This window comes from Babylonia areolata, chromosome 14, assembly GCF_041734735.1.
Source record: "Babylonia areolata isolate BAREFJ2019XMU chromosome 14, ASM4173473v1, whole genome shotgun sequence".
NCBI lineage: Eukaryota > Metazoa > Mollusca > Gastropoda > Neogastropoda > Buccinidae > Babylonia > Babylonia areolata.
The window spans coordinates 13,896,966-13,919,338 of NC_134889.1; the positions used below are offsets into that span (position 1 = coordinate 13,896,966).

At 45.1% G+C, this 22,373-nt stretch overlaps 2 protein-coding genes across 2 annotated transcripts in view; both read right to left on the reverse strand.

Annotated features, from left to right (window-relative positions):
• The window catches only part of LOC143289843 (carbohydrate sulfotransferase 11-like), a 42,007-nt gene extending 25,063 nt beyond the window's left edge, over positions 1-16,944 (reverse strand). Inside the window, exons 1-2 of the mRNA XM_076599028.1 lie at positions 16,841-16,944; positions 1,209-1,292 (exon numbers count right to left, since the gene is read on the reverse strand). Of these exons, the coding sequence (XP_076455143.1) occupies positions 1,209-1,292; positions 16,841-16,844 (88 nt within the window). The 5' untranslated portion in view covers positions 16,845-16,944. The remainder of the gene's footprint in view (positions 1-1,208; positions 1,293-16,840) is intronic.
• LOC143289844 (uncharacterized) overlaps positions 13,699-22,373 on the reverse strand; it is a 36,338-nt gene continuing 27,663 nt past the window's right edge. Inside the window, exons 3-4 of the mRNA XM_076599029.1 lie at positions 18,493-18,601; positions 13,699-17,019 (exon numbers count right to left, since the gene is read on the reverse strand). Coding sequence (XP_076455144.1) covers positions 16,862-17,019; positions 18,493-18,601 — 267 coding nt within the window. The 3' untranslated portion in view covers positions 13,699-16,861. The remainder of the gene's footprint in view (positions 17,020-18,492; positions 18,602-22,373) is intronic.

Here is a 22,373-nt window from a genome sequence, read left to right on the forward strand (position 1 = left end):
CGCTTTCGCCTTACCCTAGATACCATTACTATAATAGTTGATACATTTGATGCTGTTGCTATGTCACAACTGGTCTAGGCTATTTACTATTAATGTCATCTTAAATCACCATGATTACTACAATCATTAAGATGTAAGTATTGATTGATTGAATGATTGGACAAATCTTCCTTTCTTCTTTTTATTTTTTTATTTATTTATTTTTTTGTTTGTTTTTTTGTTTTTGTGTGTGTGTTTGTTTGTTTATTTGCTTGTTGTTGTTGCTATTGCTGTTGATGTTGTTGTTACAGATTTGTTTTGCCTTGCTATAGCCTGTTTTGTTTTATTTTGTCTTATCTATCTCTCTGTAGTGGAAGATGCTACTGTTCGTTGTATACGGTTTGGTTCATACTATTCTCTGTATTGTATACATGTTTTTGGAAAATTAAAAAAAAAGTTTAAAAAAAAAAAAAGATAGCAATAGAAATTTCTAGCACAGATTTTCTAGAAGGCGGGGGAACTAGGCCTGTTTATACATACCGAAAGAGTTCTTTCCACGGAGGGTTATGATTCAGATGATATGAACTGAAGATACTGCCAAAAGCAACGCGGGCGAGCTCTCTCTCTCTCTTTCTCTCTCTCTCAACATATAACGAGTTGTAGTCAACAAGGAACGAAACAGGTTTCTTTGATTGAGCCATGTATAATATTTACGGAATTAGCAAGAAGCTACGCACTGCGGCCTCATGGTAATTATCACTCATTTGCAGAACTCATGCCTGTCAACCGTTTCCTTTGTTAGTTTGTAAAGAGTTGTTGTATCAGGTTCTTAAAGAGTTGTTGTATTAGGTTCTTTTGTAAAGAGTTGTATCAGGTTCTTTTGTACAGAGTTGTTGCATCAGGTTCTTGTGTAAAGAGTTGTTGTATCACGTTCTTAAAGAGTTGTTGTATTAGGTTCTTTTGTAAAGTGTCGCTGTATCAGGTTCTTTTGTAAAGAGTTGTTGTATCAGGTTCTTAAAGAGTTGTAGTATCAGGTTCTTTTGTAAAGAGTTGTATCAGGTTCTTTTGTACAGAGTTGTTGTATCAGGTTCTTTTGTATAAGCCCCTCCAGTGCTGGGGACCAAGGTCTTAATCGGAATATATAAATATATAAATTCATATTCTCGCATTGGTATTCTATCCAGTAGGCCCACCTGCCGTGCACACAGACACATCGTTGATTCTCTCACCTGTCCAGTACAGCAGCAGTGTAGGACACAGAATCGCTGTCACCACCACTGTCAGCCGTTTGAGTCTCCATCGTACCCCCATACCTGCACAACGACATCAGCGGTTTGAGTCTCCATCGTACCCCCATACCTGCACAACGACATAGCGCTTTGAGTCTCCATCGTACCCCCATACCTGCACAACGACATCAGCGCTTTGAGTCTCCATCGTACCCCCATACCTGCACAACGACATAGCGCTTTGAGTCTCCATCGTACCCCCATACCTGCACAACGACATAGCGCTTTGAGTCTCCATCGTACCCCCATACCTGCACAACGACATAGCGCTTTGAGTCTCCATCGTACCCACATACCTGTCACCACCACTGTAAGTCGTTTGAGTCTCCATCGTACCCCCATACCTGTCACCACCACTGTAAGTCGTTTGAGTCTCCATCGTACCCCCATACCTGTCACCACCACTGTAAGTCGTTTGAGTCTCCATCGTACCCCCCCCATACCTGCACAACGACAACATTAGCGGTTTCCGAGCCGGAGTTTCCAGGAGGTGTCAAAACGTGTGAACTGATCCAGATTGCATACACCACATCTGCTGTATACAACGCCTTTCCTCAGCCAGAGACCAGGCTCTAAGCGCGTTACAAACATGGAGCCATTTGCACATCAGGCTGCCTACTTGGGTAGAACCGGCTGACAGCTGTCATTGACGGGACGCCCATCAATTGTTTCCTGTGTCAACCAGGTTTCAATCACACACACATACACACTCATACAGACATGTACCATTTTACCTGTTTGACCGCTTTTTTGTTGTTTTTCCACTCCGCCACGTAGGCAGCCATACCCCGTTTTCCGGGGATGTGCATGTAGGCTGGGTATGTTATTGCATGTTTCCATAACCCACCGAACGCTGACATGGATTACAAGGTCGTCAACATGCATATTTGATTTTCTTCGTGCGTATACACACAAAGGTGGTTCAGGCACTAGCAGGTCTGTGCATAATTATGTTGACCTGGGAATTCTGCGAAATCCCCACCCTTTACCCACCAGGCGCCACACTCACACACACACACACGTTCGCTCCCGCGAACGCACGCACACACGCATACACACACATTCGCGCTCACGCGCGCGTCCGCGCGCGCATACACACACACACACACACACACCAAACACAATCACTATTTACACTTACCTTCACGTAATCCACGTGTTACAAAGGCTTTGCAACACTGTCAGTATCGCGTGTGGGTTTCTTCACTTGAAGTTGAAAGGGACATTTATTTCGTTGTTCTTTATGACTGGCTGTCAATCGATAACCAATTCATCATGGAAAACTATTTGTGTCAAAAATGTGTTTTTTTTCCCCATTTATTCGGTCGTCCATTGATGGAGTCTCCCGTCAGACCGACGGATGAGTAGGCAGGCAGGCTTATATGTCGGTGTGTGTCCTCATATGGGAGAAGAGGCCGATTCTGGATGCGCAGCAGTCCCCACAGGTGTTGCAAGGGAAAACGTCTCCAGGAATTGAGCCCCGTTTCCTTCGCTCACGCTTCTTCTTAATGGCCAGCGTTCTTTTGTTTCAAACGTCTTTATGCCGCTAGAGCACAGCATCCTCCAGCGAGAGCGGTCAAGGGCATCATTTTCTTAGGAAGCGATGTCTATGTCACAGGCTTTGAGGTTTGTCTTCAAGGTGTCCTTGAAGCGCTTGCAGGGTCTTCCAAGTTCGCGGTGGCCTTCCTTCAGCTGGCCGTACAATAGCATCTTCGGGATCCTGCTCTCTGTCATGCGGACAACGTGTCCTGTCCAGCGTAGCTGGCACTGGATCAGCAGGCTTTCGATGCTGTCGTCCATTAGCTCCTTTGTAAAAACAACAACAACGACGACGACATTTGGAGTGGAGTGGTAGCCTAGAGGTAACGCGTCCGCATAGGAAGCGAGAGAATCTGAGCGCGCTGGTTCGAATCACGACTCATCCGCCGATATTTTCTCCCCGTCCACTAGACCTTGAGTGGTGGTATGGATGCTAGTCATTCGGATGAGACGATAAACCAAGGTCCCGTGTGCAGCATGCACTTAGCGCACGTGAAAGAACCCACGGCAACAAAAGGGTTGTTAACGGCAAAATTCTGTAGAAATATCCACTTCGATAGGAAAAACAAAACTGCACGCAGAGGAAAAAATCAAAGGGGGTGGCGCTGTCGTGTAGCGACGCGCTGTCCATGGGGAAAGCAGTCCGAATTTCACACAGAGAAATCTGCTGTGATAAAAATAAATACAAATACATATTCAATTGTTGTTGATGATGTTGTTGCTTGCTTGCTTGCTGCTGCTCTTGATTCAATAAAACAGAATTTAATTGGAAATTGTCATTGATTCTTATTTTGTTCATTCTGATTCCGTTCATTTCATGTTACTTTATTGCTTAATGTTTTCTTGACCATCCTGCGTTGTTTGACTAAGTTACAGATCGAGATAATGATATGTGTCAGAAAAAGAGCCATGAGTGTTGTTACAGATGCTTCCATGCAGCACACAAACACACCCACCCACCGACCCACTCACACACGCACACAGACACACACACATGCGCACTCGTACGCACACACACACACACATACACATTATTACACATTCACCAACCTACACACCTTCCGACATATCCCTACCCCACCCCGTCCCCCACATACGCGGCACACACACACACACACACACACACACACACACACACACACACACACACACACAACACACACACTCCACACACACACACCCTCCACACACATTAAAAATTAGTTAAAAACCACACGTACAAATCACGCGCAACGTCCACATTATTTGTACACTTTTGACTCTCTAAAGTTGTCCATAGTTTTTAGGAAGCAAAAGCTCGGTTTTCATACGGCGGTTTTGATTGATCGAATATCTACCCGGCGACCGTCAGCGTGTATCATTGGACAGACAGACAGTTACCAGCTGACGACTTCCTGCGGCGTTTGTTCTGACGTCTGTAAGCCCGTGACATTGAGGGAATGGAACCTTCGGGTCATAAAGCTCCAGTGGTCCCGCACCACGCTTTGCGCCGCTGGGTACTGGGTTGAGGATTAGTGCATGCGGTGTGTAGTGTGTTCTGAGTGGAGGCAACGTATGGCGACAAGTTGTCAGTTGAATGTGAATCATCGTCGTGGGGCCATAACATGGAGAATAACACGCACACACACACACACTTCCAATATCTCTCTCTCTTTAGTGAACAGACGTTGAATTAATTACCAACCACCCGACCGACCGACCGACCAACCATCCAATCAAGCCCCCCCCCCCCCCCCCCCCCCCCCCCCCCCCCCCCCCCCCCCCCCCCCACACACACACACAACGGAAGGAAGAGTGAGGGACCAGAAAGACTCGCGTGAAAAGATCCCAGTTGAAAACCTCTCTCTCTCTCTCTCTCTCTGTATAAGACGTTAGGTAGTGTTAGACCCAGCAGTGTTGACACCTTACGGGGGTGGGGTTCAAAGCCGGGCAAAGAGTGACGGCTTATTAGCTTGATCACAGCTGTTTAGCTTTTGTTCAACAGCACACAGATGTGGCACTTAAAGCCGTTTCCATTCGTCAATGAGACAGACACAGGGAGGTACAGAAAGAAGGAAAGAGAGAGGGGAAAGAAAGCATTGATTTGTCTTGTGAAGACCTTCTAAAAATATAAAGAAATGATATTCGAGACTTACTTTAACGTTTTTGATTCCATATATACATATAAGTATTGACTTGTGAACGTTTTTTGTGTGCTCCTATTTGCACAGTAGACAAAACGGTGTATGGAAATCTTGGAAGCTCAAGTGTAAACACAATTCGATATTGGTTTAAATTACTTGAGATGGACATGATAGACTTCCTCGTAAGGCATACCAGATGATGCTGGAGTTTGACCACAGAGGTAAGAAGTGGTGGGTATCAAATGTGAGAGAAACTTTGTGTGAAACAGAAGTATTGCTTGGCCGCAGTACTGTACACGTAAAAAATGTTTCCAAATACTTTCAGATATTGATAGATATGCTTATCAAGGAAATGTTCAGGGGTCTAATGGGACAGGGGCGGGTATTCAGGACATCGAACCTTTATAACTTTTTTTTTCTTAAAGGAAAAGTATCTTATTAATGAAGATATGTGACGCCGCACGCGAAAATCATGGATAAGTCGCTGGAGTAAATTTCACGCAACACGCTGTGAAAGTGACAAGGGGTGAAAATTTCAAATTTGAGTTTTTTGGTTATTCAGATTGTATGATCTTTTTCTATTAAATTTCCAAGTATTATATAGAAATATAAAGTATTAGTGCTTTATTTTGATGTTTTCCCGTTGGGAATTGGTGATCAAGAGTGGGAAACAGCGAACTCGTTTGCCCCAATTTTCTCAGAAGTACGTTTGTGATCATCACGAAACTCAAATACATGTATCTCAGAAACTAATAAAGATACTTGAATTCTGTTTTCTGTGTGTTATTCAGAATTCTCTCTACTTTCAAATAAAAGAATAATATCATTTTGTGAATTTTGACCATTACCCATGTTTTTCGCATGCACCATCACATATGTTTTGTTTCCAGGCGTCGCATGGAAGGGAAAACGTGCACAACAACAACCCCAGACATGGTAGACACTGATGGAACCAAGCTTAAGACAAACGAAGAAAAAGGTTCCGCCCTGCTCAAACGTTTCATACAACAGAGCGATCAAAGCAACTTAGATGAGAAAAAGAAATTTGTTGAGGAGTTAAACCAAACCCTTATGCAGACTGGACCTGATGATGACTTGACAATAGATGATCAAAATGAAGCAATAGCTAAATGCAAGAAAGAATCTGCCCCTGGCCCAGACAAAGTTCGCTGCTCGGACATCAAGGAAATATCGGAAGAAGACAGAAGCAAACTTTTCAATCTATATCAAAAGTTTCCACAATGGACATGTGCCGGAGGACTGGACACACAGCTTCTTAAAACCCATACCAAAACCAGGAAAGGACCACCATCAGGTAAGCGGCTACCGGATCCTAACCATGCAAAACATCGCTGGAAAGCTCATGGAACGCATGATAGCCAGGAAACTTGCAAGGGATCTTGAACACAGGCACATTCTCCCTTCAAATCAAGGTGGTTACAGAACAGGCAAGGCCACATGGGAAAATGCAGCTGCTTTTGCATATGAGGTGTATGAAGGATTTCAAAGGAAAGAAGAACACTAGCAGTAGCAATCGACCTTGAAGATGCCTACAATAAAGTCCAGTTTGCACACCTCATGGAGCTGCTACTAAGGTATGGAGTAAGTTTGACACTGACAAGATGGATAGCAGCAGCGCTTCAGGAAAGAACCGTCGTCCTACGCCTCGGAGATTGGATGTCTGCACCTTCTAAACTATCCATGGGACTGCCACAAGGGTCTCCGCTCTCTCCTGTCCTCTACAATGTCTACACGAAGGGCCTTGCAGACTTAAACAACAATGGAATAGCTCGGGTGCTTACTCTTGCGGATGATGGCCTGGTCTTCAAAACTTCGAAAGATGCTCAGGAAAGAACCAAAGCCGTCCAGAAACAACTAAACAATATTGCTCAATGGTGCAAAGACACAGGATCTTCCATCAATCCAGCGAAAGCCCAAACGTTGCTGTGCACCCTGAACAACAGAACCGCGAGCAAAGCACCACCTTCTGTGTCATTCGATGGGATTCAGATCGAGAAAACTGAATGCCTACGCTACCTAGGAATACACTTCGACAGGATGCTGACCTTCAGAAAACATACGGAAAATACTGTTCTCAAATGCAAAAAAAGGCCTTTCAGCCTTAAAGGCAATGGCAACCAAAGGTATTGAACAACGCCACCTCTTCCTGCTATACCAATCACTCGTCCTCAGTGTGATCGACTACGGACTTGGGCTAACAACACCGTCTCAAAGCAACCTCTTAAAATTAGAAAGAGTTCAAAATGAAGCTATGAGGCTGATCCTTGGAACAACAAAAGACACGCCCACAGAAACCATGCGATACCTGCTTGACCTTCCTTCAGTGCAGGCCAGAAACAAGTTAGAACGGGTCAAGACCTACTTCAAAGCATTAGAAAACCCTCAAAACCCACTGCATACCCCCGAAAGCGGAGTATGGCTGCCTACATGGCGGGGTAAAAACGGTCATACACGTAAAAGCCCACTCGTGTATATACGAGTGAACGTGGGAGTTGCAGCCCACAAACAAAGAAGAAGAAGAAGAAGAAAACCCACTGCATGACGCAGTCAAACAACCAAAAGGCAGCCGTCTAGGACGAGGAAGATCATGGATGGGGCAAACAGAAGACACAATCCAACTAGTATGCCGACTACAAGACCTGAAAGAAACAAAAGAATGGGAGAAAAACCCCGAAAACCTCAACCATCTATTCAACACAGCCATTTCACCCACTCTAGGAAGACATTGTCAGGAATGGCCAGAGGGCAAAACTGATGCGGAAGTGAAGCTACTCATAGAAGAAAACAGTAAAGAAGAGGACATCATCATATACACAGATGGCTCAGTCACCAAAGACCAATCCGGTTGGGGATTCACTGCGAAACAAAATGGAAAAACAGTTAGGGAAGAGAATGCTGCCTACAAAGTCACAACCTCCAGCCTAACGATGGAAGTTGAAGCTGTGACACATGCCCTCCAGTGGCTATCGTCCATCCATATGCCCGGAAACAAACATGCCATGATTCTAACCGACTCAATGAACCTCATACAGAAAATTGAAAACGGAATGGGAAGCCCAGAGTGGCATAAGGCAATGCGCAACTTTCAGATTAAAAAACTCACATGGTCATACTGCCCGGGACATGCAGGAGTTAAGGGAAATGAGCGAGCTGACAGACTTGCTGGTAACGGAACACCAACGAGCGGCCTACATCTAGGAAAATCGGAAATCCTCAGAAAAGTCAAAGAATATCAAAAAGAACAGGTACAAGGCCATCACACCATCGATCGCCTCAAAGAAATAAAAGCAGAGAGAGGGAGCGGCCGTAAGTCTAACATGAAAGGTAGAGCACGATGCTTTGCAAATCAAACAAATATCGGCATCATTTCCAAACCAACATTACGCAAATTTCTTCAAAACGGAACAGAGTCTCTGTGGGCTTTTCCAAGTACAATAGACTGAGCAACACACTAGACGCCACGTTCTTGGCATCAGAGATCTTTTCCCATCCCTCTTGCGGCCAATCAGTGGCAGCCTCTGTGCATGTGTGTATGTGTGTGTATGTGTGGGTCTGTGTTTTTGAGTGCGTTTGTGCATGCGTGAGAGTGTAAGTGTACACACAAGTGTCAGGAGAGTTCTGTGCATGTGTGTGTGTGTGTGTGAGGGGGAGGTGGGGTGCAGGGAGGAGGTGAGATAGAAGATGAGGTATGTGAGTGTATGCATGCCTACACTGTGGGAGCATCAGGATATTGGAACGTATATATTATATATATATATCTTTGTATATATGTGTGTGGGGTTGGGGGTGGGAGATATGGGCGTAAGTGTTCATCTGTGTGTGTGAGTGTGTGTGTGTGTGTGTGTGTGCGTGTGTGTGTGTGCCGTGGAAGCTGCGATACATAGACTAGAAATGAGTGTGTGGAGGAGGGGGTAGAGGAGGTGCAGAGAAATTTGTGGTGTGTGTGTGTGTGTGTGTGTGTGTGTGTGTGTGTGTTGGAGCTCATGTACGTTTATATGTATTTGACTGTGCTTTCATATCTGTGAAACTGCGTTTTGGGGGCATATCTGTTATGCATGTGTGGGTGTATGTGTGAATGTGTGTCTTCATGTTTTATATTTATTTGCTTATTTATCATCATTGTTGTCTTATTTATTTAACTATTTATTTATTATTATTGTTATTTTATCATTATTTTCATTACTACTATCTTTTTTTTTCTTTTTTTTATATCATAATTATTATTTATTTATTTATGTATGTACGCTTATCTATCTATCTATATATATTTTTTTTTTCTTCTTTTTTTTCTCAAGGCCTGACTAAGCGCGTTGGGTTACGCTGCTGGTCAGGCATCTGCTTGGCAGATGTGGTGTAGCGTATATGGATTTGTCCGAACGCAGTGACGCCTCCTTGAGCTACTGAAACTGAAACTGAAACTTGTTTCCAGGTTGCACAAAAACAACTTTTAAAGTATTACCATTAACTAACAACTTATTTCATACTCACTCCGGACGATGGAACGCTGTAGCGGTTTCGACAATTTTTTTTTTTTTTCCATGTTTTCCTCGTGGGGTCGCAGCTTCACCGGGCATTGCGAACGTGTAAGGAAGGGTCTTTATGAGATCTCGGAACAACACACTCCACAGCGAGCCAGCGAGACCCCACACGACAAGCTAATCTGCATACATATCGAAAATGGCGTCGCATGCGATACAAGTGGAAAATTTTGGAGCAAACTAGATCACGACAGCGGCTTTTAGCGCTGCTGAAGTGATTGAAATGCTTCAGATTGAAGGTTTCGACATGTACGAGGATGATGAAGATGTTGAATGAATTTAAGTATCTGCAGTGAAGACAGGCTACCAGCAAGAAGTAACTGATAGTGACTCAGCTTCTGAGAGCAGTGAAGAGGGAGGGGGGTGGGCGTTCACACGACGTGAGGAGATGGGTCAGTGGGTCAAGTTCAGTGAGTTTCATTCAGTTACTTTATGTTTTGTATTTTTTGTGATTTTTTTCCTAACAAAAGGGTTGTCTGTAGTGAAAAACAAGGTAGAAAACTATTCGTCCGGAGCCGGCGAGTTAAATTAAGTATTGCCTAAATCAAAGAGACTGAAACCGTCCATTTTGTATTAAAAAAAAAGAAGTTTTTTTTCGATGGCCACGGAATGATTCAGCGCTTAAAGTATTACCCCTTCGCGAAAAAATTGAACGACTGGTGAAGCAAGCAGAAGGATTGGGGTTAGATGGTAAGGATATTGAAAACTGCATGAATTATGCACTTCAGCGAGTTTGGATTGAAGGAGAGAGTAGCTAAGTTTGTGCTGGAACAGGAAAAAGAAGAAAGGCAGGAAACAGAAAAATAAAGGCAGGATAAAGTAGCAAGAGAAGAGACAGAGAGAACGTAGAGACAGAGAAAAAGAGAAGCAAATGAAAGATCGAAAAAGATTAAATCAGAAACTGAACTCGAAAAGATGTTATGATTGCAGGCTAAAAACTCGACAAGGGCTCCAGACGAGGGTTTTGTAAGAAACGGGAGGATCACCTTTCGAGCAAAGTTCTCGTGGTCCCTTTTACACGGCGCCTTCGCATCCCCCCCACCCCACCCCACCACTACCACCCGGCCCTCCGCACCCTGCCCCCCCAAATTCCCGAGAATAAAGATCACCGTGATTCATTCATCTACCGTGTGGAAGCTCATTCTGTTCTTTGCAGGTGGCAGAGAAATACATGGCCTGTTCACATCGTCGCATGTTTGCAGGGTGTTCCAATGTGATTCTATCATTCCCTTTGCGCATTAGGAGCACCAGGTTATGATGATGTGAAGAATGATTTTTATGAAGAACTTCCTCTACACAGAGGGTTTTCAGGGGCATTTTCGGGTTGCAAAACCAGAGAGAAATTATTCCTTTTTCTGTTTGTTTGTCTCATTATTTTGATCTTTTATTAATAACATTGACGGGAAGGGATATACTTGTTAATATATATGGACCAAATAAGGACGTTATTTTATTTCATTTTACACGAAATTTAAACATAAAATAAATCAGTATGATAAACGTGGTCTTGTGACTGGAATTTAGTGCTTGATCCACAATGGCACTGTTACTATCATTTTAAATCGCTGGCTTGAGTGAGCTGAGGTGGCGAAAGATTTCAATGCTCTGACAGAGATTTGTTGTTCAAAGAACATATTCTTTATTCTGTGTCAAAGGACCTGGCTGTGTTTTTAAATAAAGGCAAGTTGATATTTTACAGGCTCTTGCAGAGGCGGCGGAAACATTCAGGTCCACAGGTAAAGATACTCCATTGGGTTGTTTTTTCTTCTGTTGCACAGAGTGGGCCTCAACAGCACGCGGGTTCAGACGTCATTTTTGGTAACAACCGTACCGGGGAGCAACTTGAGGCTTTCCTGCTGTGTGAGGGGGAACTGGAGGCTTTCCTGCTGTGTGGGGGGGAACTGGAGGCTTTCCTGCTGTGTGGGGGGGAACTGGAGGCTTTCCTGCTGTGTGAGGGGGAACTGGAGGCTTTCTTGCTGTGTGGGGGGGAACTGGAGGCTTTCCTGCTGTGTGAGGGGGAACTGGAGGCTTTCCTGCCGTGTGGGGGGGGAACTGGAGGCTTTCCTGCTATGTGAGGGGGAACTGGAGGCTTTCCTGCTGTGTGGGGGGGAACTGGAGGCTTTCCTGCTGTGTGAGGGGGAACTGGAGGCTTTCTTGCTGTAAGGGGAGGAACTGGAGGCTTTCTTGCTGTGTGAGGGGGAACTGGAGGCTTTCTTGCTGTGTGAGGGGGAACTGGAGGCTTTCTTGCTGTGTGAGGGGGAACTGGGGGCTTTCTTGCTGTGTGAGGGGGAACTGGAGGCTTTCCTGTTGTGTGAGGGGGAACTGGGGGCTTTCTTGCTGTGTGAGGGGGAACTGGAGGCTTTCTTGCTGTGTGAGGGGGAACTGGAGGCTTTCTTGCTGTGTGAGGGGGAACTGGGGGCTTTCTTGCTGTGTGAGGGGGAACTGGAGGCTTTCCTGTTGTGTGAGGGGGAACTGGAGGCTTTCCTGCTGTGTGAGGAGGAACTGGAGGCTTTCCTGTTGTAAGGGGAGGAACTGGAGGCTTTCCTGCTGTGTGAGGGGGAACTGGAGGCTTTCCTGCTGTGTGAGGGGGAACTGGAGGCTTTCTTGCAGTAAGGGGAGGAACTGGAGGCTTTCTTGCTGTAAGGGGAGGAACTGGAGGTTTCTTGCTGTAAGGGGAGGAACTGGAGGCTTTCTTGCTGTAAGGGGAGGAACTGGAGGCCTTCTTGCTGTAAGGGGAGGAACTGGAGGCTTTCTTGCTGTGTGAGGTGGAACTGGAGGCTTTCCTGCTGTGTGAGGGGGAACTGGAGGCTTTCCTGCTGTGTGAGGGGGAACTGGAGGCTTTCCTGCTGTGTGAGGGGGAACTGGAGGCTTTCCTGTTGTAAGGGGAGGAACTGGAGGCTTTCTTGCTATGTGAGGGGGAACTGGAGGCTTTCGTGCTGTGTGAGGGGGAACTGGGGGCTTTCCTGTTGTTATGGGAGGAACTGGTGGCTTTCCTGTTGTAAGGGGAGGAACTGGTGGCTTTCGTGCTGTAAGGGGAGGAACTGGTGGCTTTCTTGCTGTGTGAGGGGGAACTGGAGGCTTTCTTGCTGTGTGAGGGGGAACTGGAGGCTTTCTTGCTGTGTGAGGGGGAACTGGAGGCTTTCGTGCTGTAAGGGGAGGAACTGGAGGCTTTCTTGCTGTGTGAGGGGGAACTGGAGGCTTTCTTGCTGTGAGAGGGGGAACTGGGGGCTTTCTTGCTGTGTGAGGGGGAACTGGAGGCTTTCTTGCTGTGTGAGGGGGAACTGGAGGCTTTCTTGCTGTGAGAGGGGGAACTGGAGGCTTTCTTGCTGTGAGAGGGGGAACTGGGGGCTTTCTTGCTGTGTGAGGGGGAACTGGGGGCTTTCTTGCTGTAAGGGGAGGAACTGGAGGCTTTCTTGCTGTGTGAGGGGGAACTGGAGGCTTTCTTGCTGTGTGAGGGGGAACTGGAGGCTTTCTTGCTGTAAGGGGAGGAACTGGAGGCTTTCTTGCTGTGTGAGGGGGAACTGGAGGCTTTCTTGCTGTGTGAGGGGAGGAACTAGAGGCAGGGGTGGGAATCACATCCCGGCAAAAGGCAGGCTTCTCGGTTTGATTTGAGCTGTTTAGCTGATGTCCAACAGCAACAGATCTGGCAGATATAGTCTGTTTCTTTTCATCAATAAGAGAGAGAGGGGGGGGGGGAGGGAGAGACAGTCAGAAAGAGACCGGAATAGAGAGAGAGGGGGGTGGGGGGGGCAGGCAAACAGGGTGACAGTGATGAACGGTATATTTGTTTTTGTTTTTTAAAAAGAAGAAAAAAAAGGAAAAAATAGGTTGTTTGACTTTTTTGAGTGGACATTGTACTGTCAATTAAGTGCTTTTCAACAAAGTTATGGAGGAGAGCGAGAGAGACAGTGTGCGTGTGACTGTGTGTATGTGAGTGTGTGTGTGTGTGTGTGAGAGAGAGAGAGAGAGAGAGAGAGAGAGAGTGGAAAAGAAAAAGACAGACACATGACAGGGATAGACAACTATGTGTGTGGGGGGAGGGGAGGAGACAGACGACAGAAAGAGAGAGAAACCGAAAAAGACAGGAAATGGCGTGGCGGAGAGAGACAGACGGACAGACAGAACGAGAGACAGACAGAAAAACGGAGAGGCCAGTCAAAATGGGAACCACTGAACAATTGCATGAAACACTTTTTTGTGTGTGGAAAACTTCTGTTTTTCTCTTCTTTAAAAAAAAAAAAAATTATCAAATTGACTGTGGAAAACATAAACGGCAAGTAACAACCATCTCAGAATAATAGATATCCGTATACTAAACAACCACACATGCACATTCTCTCTCTCCCTGCCCCTATCGCTGTGTCTCAAGCGAATAATAATTAATTAGTGCAGTGCATTTTAGCTCGTGTAAAACCATATATATATGTGTGTGTGTGTGTGTGTGTGTGTGTGTGTGCCAGAAAAAAGTGATCACATGCCAAAACACACACACACACACACAGAGTCCCGAACGCACTTTCGTTCGTGAGTAGCTGAACATGCACGTGCTGAATCAAGCTGAGCTGACATGCTGCTGCACGTGTTTTGCATGCGGTGGGTGGGGGAGGGTCGTTTTGAATCAGCATGTGTGTGGTGGAATGGCTAGCTGGGTTGGGAAGATTAAGTGAACATTTTGAAGGTTTTGGTCAGTTGACAACCACCAGCCTTAGTGTGTGTCGACTCAAAACTAGTTCGTCAGTTGATGACGGTTTTTTTTGTTTTTTTTTGTTTTTTTTAAAGAAGAAGAAAAAAAGAAAAGAAAAAGAAGTTGTTTAACTTTTTTGAGTGGACGTTGCACTGTCAATGAAGTGCTTTTCAACAAAGTTATGGAGGAGAGCAGAAGACCCGTTGTTGGTCTGTGGTGTGGGGAGTGCAGCCAACCTTCTACTTCAATATATAATTTAAATTATACGTCCTTTTCTATTTCCCCAAAATTAAACGTTCTCGTTACAACACGGTCCATGAAAAACACAACCACACCCACACAAACACACACACACAAACATTGGTGACCCACACATTCTAGCAAACACGCAGTATTTCACAAATGTTACATAATATCAGGTGCTGTGCATAGTCAATAATAAGTTAAAAACAACAAGACGTTGCATAATACATTTCACATGTCGCAGTACCAATTGATATGGACGGAGTAAAGTAACAGATTTAACATCACATCATTAGTACATCAATACTGCCATACATGGTATGTGGAGTGGTGGCCTAGTGGTCACGCCTACGCCTCGGTAGCGAGAGAATCTGAGCGTGCGGCATCAAAACCCCAGTCGTCAGAATTTCTTCACCTCCATTAGACCATGGGTAGTGGTCTGGACGCTAGTCATTCAGATGAGACGATAAACCGAGGTCCCGTGTGTAGCATGCACTTTGCGCTCGTAAAAGAATCCACGGCAACAAGAGTTGTCCTTAGCCAAACTCTGCAGAAAAATCCACTTGGATTGTAAAACCAACGCACCTACACACAGAAAAAAGACGAAAAAACAAAACAACAACAAAAAATCAAAACAAAACCAAACCAGTAGCGCTGCACTGTGGCGACGCTACCTCTCTAAATTTCACACAGAAATTTATATGTCGTGACAAAAAGGAATACAGTACCATACAATATAATACATTTACTCACTGTGTAACCATGTGCCGACAGAGGCAGTATAGGAATTCATATGGACAGAGTAGAGTAATTAATTTAACATGGCATGATCAGTAACATCTCGAAGATTGCCGCTTAGCACTGTAAGCTTGTGCCGACGTATACACTGTCGCAACCAACCAGCCAACTTTACCTTTTTCACAGCTTGACTGCCTGAGCGGAAGAAATGGCAAGCAGTTGATATAACTTACATTGCTCCTGTGCTCGGCCAGTGACCAAGTTCGGAGCGCTCTACAAACATTTGCACAAGACTGCCTACCTGGGTACAGCCGACACCTTTAATGTACCGCTCACCATTCGTTTTCTGTATCAGTCAGTCAGGCTTCAGTTAAATGGTAGCGCTAGTTGTACACTACGACGCATACGTATTGATAATTCTTGTTTGCTTCCACATTATAATGCTACGTCTATTGATAATAAACGTATCAAAAACAATACATTTCTCCCACACGACTGATAATTCCAAACACACTTTTTCTTCCGTAACTAACAGTTATTGAGCTTCCTGGACGTTGTACACATACACTGCTGCAGTTACACTAACAACAACAACAACAACCCAAAACAACAAACAGAATATTGTTCTTTAAATCCCGACACTCAACTCCGCACAAATAAAACAGAGTACCTACCAACACTCTTGTTGACACAGACACACAACTTTAAGACATCGACTTAAAGCGCAAAGCATCTATCTTACCAAATGTAAGTGTATAATCTCTGTCTCTTCCTCTAATGTTAGGTTCCAAGTACCATGTCCTTCAGCAGCACTCATCTCCTCTACTTACAATGCTTCCTTTTTTTTCTTTGCACTGTTTTCTTCTCGCATCTTTTCCCCTTCACTTCCTTTCTTTGCAATAATCGTATGAATGGGAGAGTGCCTCGATAACATTGTAGTGAGTGTACAAGAGCCAATGAGAAGAAAAGACAACCGGATCAAAACTGTATGTTTTCGTTGCTCTTACGGATTGCACCATCATTTTATTTCATTTCATTTTATTCTGTTGTATTTTTTGTCTTGTGGTCTTACATTTGCGGCATCAGGTCGAAATGTAGTACAACAAGCCGCAACCCGAACGACTCGCATTTGCCCACTGATGGCTGCAGGGCAACGCATACTGCTGGCTTTAACCTCTACTCAGCGTAGCTAACGTTTCCCCCCTCACAACCACGTCTATCTCACGAAACGACACACGCCCCCAACACATACCTTACTACTCGTCCCCTCACAACAGTAGCAACCAGTAAGGTGTGTGTGGACGTGCTATCTAACATAACAGGCACGCGCACAGAGCATTCCCATCGGTGGCAGATGCTGGCTTCGAGCAGCATCACATCACAGTGACATTCCCCCGTAAGGGGGACAGGGGGGAGGCGGCACGAGAGAATGCCAGTTTCAAGTAATCTGTTTTCATACATCCACGAAACAAACAAACGTAAATGAGTAAATTTAAAGAAGTGAGCCCATGTGGTCCACCATCATGCAACCCTTCTCGCTGACCTCAGCGTCATCGTCAAATGTTCCCATTGGTCCATACTGGCCTATCCCCCCCGCCCCCCCACAATCCCCCCCAACACACACATGGCAATCTTAGGCGAGTTTCGATTGGTCAGTCGTTCCAATGGTTGCATGCGTGGTCTCACCCATTCCCCGAAGGTGCTTTTTTATGTGACGACCTGAGCATTGCCATTGGTTACAGTCCTGAGAGGGGCGGATCTCGCAGAGTCCGGGACCAGTCCTGCCACTCCGTCCGTTGCCCCGGCAACCTGGCTCACCTCTGACCTCGGACTGGGGTTGTAGACGGTGTTGAAGGTCACTTGTTCTGGAATGTTATTATTATTGATTGATTAATAAATCAATTAGTTGATCAATAAACAGAAACGGAAGGTACAAATAAAGTACGGATGAACATGACTCGTGTGGAACACACACACACACACATTGTGGCGGTGGCCTTGTGGACAAGAAACCAAGGTAAGAAGCGCGGGTCCACCGGGATCTTCTTCTGCGTTCGTAGACTGTAACTCGCACGTTTTCTCATATGTCCACGAGTGGGCTTTTACGTGTACCACCGTTTTTACCCCGCCATGTAGGCAGAAATACTCCGTTCTCGGGGGTGTGCATGCTGGGTATGTTCTTGTTTCCATAACCCACCGAACGCTGACATGGATTACAGGATCTTTAACTTGCGTATTTGATCTTCTGTTTGCGTATACACACGAAGGGGGTTCAGGCACAAGCAGGTCTGCACAAATGTTGACCTGGGAGATCGGAAAAATCTCCATCCTTTTCCCGCCAGGCGCCGTTACCGAGATTCGAACGCGGGATCCTCAGATTGAAAGTCCAACACTTTAACCACTCGGCTATTGCACCCGTCCCACCGGGATCAATTCCAGGAGTTAGCTCTTCCCTCAAGTTCCTTCCACTGGTGCACACTTGTGCGATGGTCTGGGTGCTAGTCATTTGGATGAGATGATAAACAGAGACTCGTTTTGCTACGCACACTTTATATACATACATACATACATACATACATATATATATATATATATATATGTGTGTGTGTGTGTGTGTGTGTGTGTGTGTGTGTGTGTGTGTGTGTGTTGTGAACGTACGTACCGTAAACGAAACCACTGCAATGAGACAATTGACCCTGGCATATAGAAATTCACTCCGACATGAAAAAATGCACAAGCCGCTATTTAAAAAAAAAAAAAAAAAAAAAAAAAAAAAAAAGTGGGGGGCGTGGGGGTGGATGGATGGGTGGACGGCTGAGGAGTTGGGGAGCGGAGGGGGGGTGGGGTGGAGCAAGTGGCGCCACATTACGGCGACGCGATGTCCAAGGGGAGAGCAGCCAAGTTTTCAAACTGGATCCTGGTTCACACAAAAGCTACTGGGGGAGTTCTTTCAGACCAGAAGCTATGGTAGACTGGGTATCCGCCACCGAAACACGACTGTCAAAGAACGGCATTGGAAGGCGGGGCCCAATCCTCTCCTTTCGCAACTGTTAACCTTTCCCAACCAAAGTCAGGTACCTCTTCACACCTGGGTGGTGTAAAGAAAAATCGGGAAGTAGAGTGCCTTTCCCACGGACACAACTCTGTGCTGAAACGGGGCCTCGAATCCTGATCGCTTGTGAACACTGCATCACCAAGTTCAACGCATGACAGATTCGGCCACGGCGCCTTAAGAAATTAAGCAATTATTCATCACACACACATACAAGCAACCAAGCAACCAGCTAACAAACACCCCACACCACTGTTCAACACGTCACGAACACGACGGCACGCACTTTTCTGCAGGGAGGGCGAGCCGGCACGCGAGGTGTTGCGTGAGGTAGCACGTGACTTGGAGTTGATGGACAGCGTCTCTCGCTCCTCCATCACCCGGCTGGACAGCTCCTGCACAACACACACACTATGACACGTCACCAAGCGTCTACCTGCTAGGAGGCACGATGGGTAGAAGGAAGGAGGGAAAGAGGAAAGGATGGAGGGAAAGGGGAGAGAAGGTAGGAGGGATGGAAGGACAACTCCCAGACAACACATACTCGTCACGTCACCAAGTGTCTACCTGTTGAGAGGGACGGGGGGAAGAAAGGAGGAGGGAAGTAAGGACAATTCCTGGACAACACACACACACACACACACACACACAACATGTCACGTCACAAAGTGTCTACCTGCTGGAGGGGACAGAGGGTGGGAAGGAGCAAAGAAGGAAAGGAGGAGAAATGGAAGAAAGCAAGGCGGAAAAGAAGGAACGAAGGCAGAAAGGACAACAGGGAGGAGGAAAAGAAGACAAGGAGGAAGGGGGAAAGGAAGGGGGAAGGAAGGAAGGCCTGGGAAGGAGGAAACAAAAGATGGAGGGAAGGAGGAAAGGAAGGAAGGGGGTAAGGAAGAAAGTATTGTAGGAGGGAAGGGGAGGAAGAAAGGTTTGAAAAAAAGAAGAAGAAGAGAGAGAAAAAAGAAGAAGAAAAGAAGAAAAAGAAGTACAACTCCTGGACAAGTCACACACACCACGTCACATAAGTCAGTGTCACCCTGGCAGTTTCTGGGCCTGTTTCTCCGTACTCTCCTATTTTACCTGCAGCCTGTTCGCTTGTGGGAAAGCGCCATGAAAGCAGATCATAATGGCTCGTTTCTACCCACAGCCAGAACGACAGCGCCTGACATTTTGACACTCTGCTTATTGTCCAGCCGACCTCACAGTCATATCAGAACTGCCTATTTAAAAAAAACAAAAAAAACCTAACTGAACCGCAAAACTGTCACGTCTGAAAACAACAACACAGTTTTATGACATATTATCCTTACCGTTGTGCTTCTTCGGGTAATTAAGACCAGGCTTTGCCGGGGACGACAGCCCTTCCGCTGATTTTTATCATTCCCAGATTTTTTTTTAATCGTTAAAAGCATAAAACTATATCAAAAAGCACAAAACGGACTATATCTGCAAACAACTCCGCACAATGGACAACATGTACCATTACCAGTGTTTTCAAGATCACTGCTAAATTGCTGAAACAAAACAGCACATATAGTACACCACAGCCTGCAGAAAAGAGAGCAGCTCGAATTTCACACGGAGAAATCTGTTGTGACAAAAAAGTAAAACAACACACACACACACACACACACAATGTATGCAATCCTGATGCAAAGCCCACCGCTTTGTCCGACATTGGCGACCCGCCGTGATAGAGCTTACATGCGCAAGATTATGTGGTGATAGTGGAGGGATGGATGGAGGGTTGGGTTTATTTAACAAGCAGAGGTGAAGGACTGTGCATTATGTCTTGTAGGGTAGGGAATTTAGATTAAAATTTGCATTTGGGTCCAAATTTGAGCAACAAAACCGTTCTTTTATAAAAAAAAAAAAAAAAAAAGAAAAAAAAAAAAAAAAAAGTATAAATTACACTGATATAAAGTTACCAGTGTTAGGGAGGGGATGTGGGGGACATACTTAGATTTTGGTTTTTAATGTAAAGATTCGTGTGGTTTTATTGCTTCTGGCTGTGAGAAAGCGCTTTACAAAGAGTCGCAAGGCGAAAGTGTGTGAGGGAGGTAACGCAAACGCGGAATACAGCTCGCAAGAAAGCATTTAGCGCGGTACAGTACATACGACTGACTGCTGCCGCGCTGATTCTGTCCCTTTCGTCTGTTGTCGTACAAGGCGGGAGGTAACAGATACCGTGAAGAAAGTGAGAGAGCTATTTGGGGTCAAAAGGAAACATACATTTTAAATTGTATTTTATAACAAATTGGTAAAAGACATAAATTTGCTTTTATGAACGTTTTCCAGTTCTTGACATAAAAATTATCAGAACAAAGCAGATTCACACAAAACTGTTGCAGATATTTCTTTATTCATTTGCAATACTGATTACATCTGAAGCATTTGAATGATAATTGTAAACAGTCTGATTCAATGTACACACCTGTTTACAATGGTCATTCAAATGTTTCACATTCATGTCTGGATGTGAAAAGAAGGGTATGAAATAAATATTCTTCTGTGGAAAGTAACTGGTATTTGCAAATGTGACTCGTGAACCCTGGCGCAGTAGACGGGAAAGAGAATGCAGTTGGCTGGAGTGTGAAGGTGGAAAATGAAGTGCATCAGACAGTCGTGAAGTGTAAAGGCTGCCTGGGAGATGAAAATGGGTCTGTCTCCAGAACTCGTTGAAAATAGGGGTTGTATGTATATCATACCTTTCTTTTCACATCAAGACATGATGTTGGTCGATTTTGCCATCATCTGCCTTCCACACTTTCTGAATTAATTGTCTGGACAGTGCTCCGACAATGTTCATCCAAACGAACCTGGTTAACAAGTATTTATACAGTTGTATTCTACATATTAAAATGCAGAGCATGAAGTATTTCTTGTGCATTGCGTAAAATGTCAATAAAATTATACTTAAGAACTAAATGATCCCGTGCTGCCTTCGTAAATTCACCTTTACAGTCAGTATAATACTGAAATGTCATGACTGGTAAGAAACTGGAAAACATTCATAAAAGCAAATTTGTGTCTTCTACCAATTTATCATAAAATACATGAAATTGAAAATGTTTGTTTCCTTTTGACTCAAAAGAGCTCTCTTACTAGCTTTCTGTAGTAAATTATCTGCCGCAGTGTCCTGGAGCCAGTTGCATTGCTCGGACGGAATAGCCTGGTATGATCGTAACCCGCTACTAACTGTGTGTAGTAGGGAACTGAGCAATGGCGTAGTTCGGTCAACGTAGGCATTTAGTCACGTGTAACTGTCAAAAAGTTAGAACCAAGCAATGCAATGGCACCTGGTCACAGACGTGTAGGTCAGCATCAGCGCAGCAGCTGTCAGTCACAGGTACTGTTCCGCGTTAAACCACGATCTAACCAAATGGTTACATCGCTCTCTAACTCACTGGAACCACGAATTTTTGGTTGCAGTGGGTTCCCATCGGTTAGACGATTTTTCGGGAAGACCCGATTTTTGGTTAGATAGGTGGTTAGATGGCCCCCAAAAATATGACTCGGGAGATAAAAAGTTTTCGAGGTTACATCGCCCGATCAAGTTTTAACTCTCTCCATACGAACGGCGAAAGAGACGACGTTAACAGCGTTTCACCCCAGTTACCATCATCAAAATATTGCAAGCGGAAGGCTCTTATACTGAAGAGGTGAATGTTGACAAAGAATACCACAATTCTGACGACGGAAGCTAAAGGTTGGGTCATTGAGACACCCACTGGACCTCCGAGGGGTCTGTGTAGAGGAGAAGAGAGGACTGGCCGTACTGAGTGAGATAAACGGTTACAAAGGCATTCACACTAGTCCCCGTCGGTTCCAGTGAGTTAGAGCAGAAAATAGAGGCGGAGCCGAGTTTGAAAAAAACTCCGACGTCAAAACAAAATAGCATGCCTTGCACGCACGCTGCGTGCGGTATGCAAATTGTCTGGCCCGACACATCTAACCGACTGCAAGTGATTGCAACCTTCTTTGCATGGTTGGGGTCAGTTATAGTGAGTTACATCGACGCGTGTTGTAACTTGATCAGTTACAGTGTGAATGTATTTAAGCTGGCTGACTGTCATTTTGTTCGTTCTTGCTGCGTCTACACGAATCCACGATTCATGATGACAGGTCAAGATGGAATGAAGAGACCCCCCTGAAACAAGGGGGTTT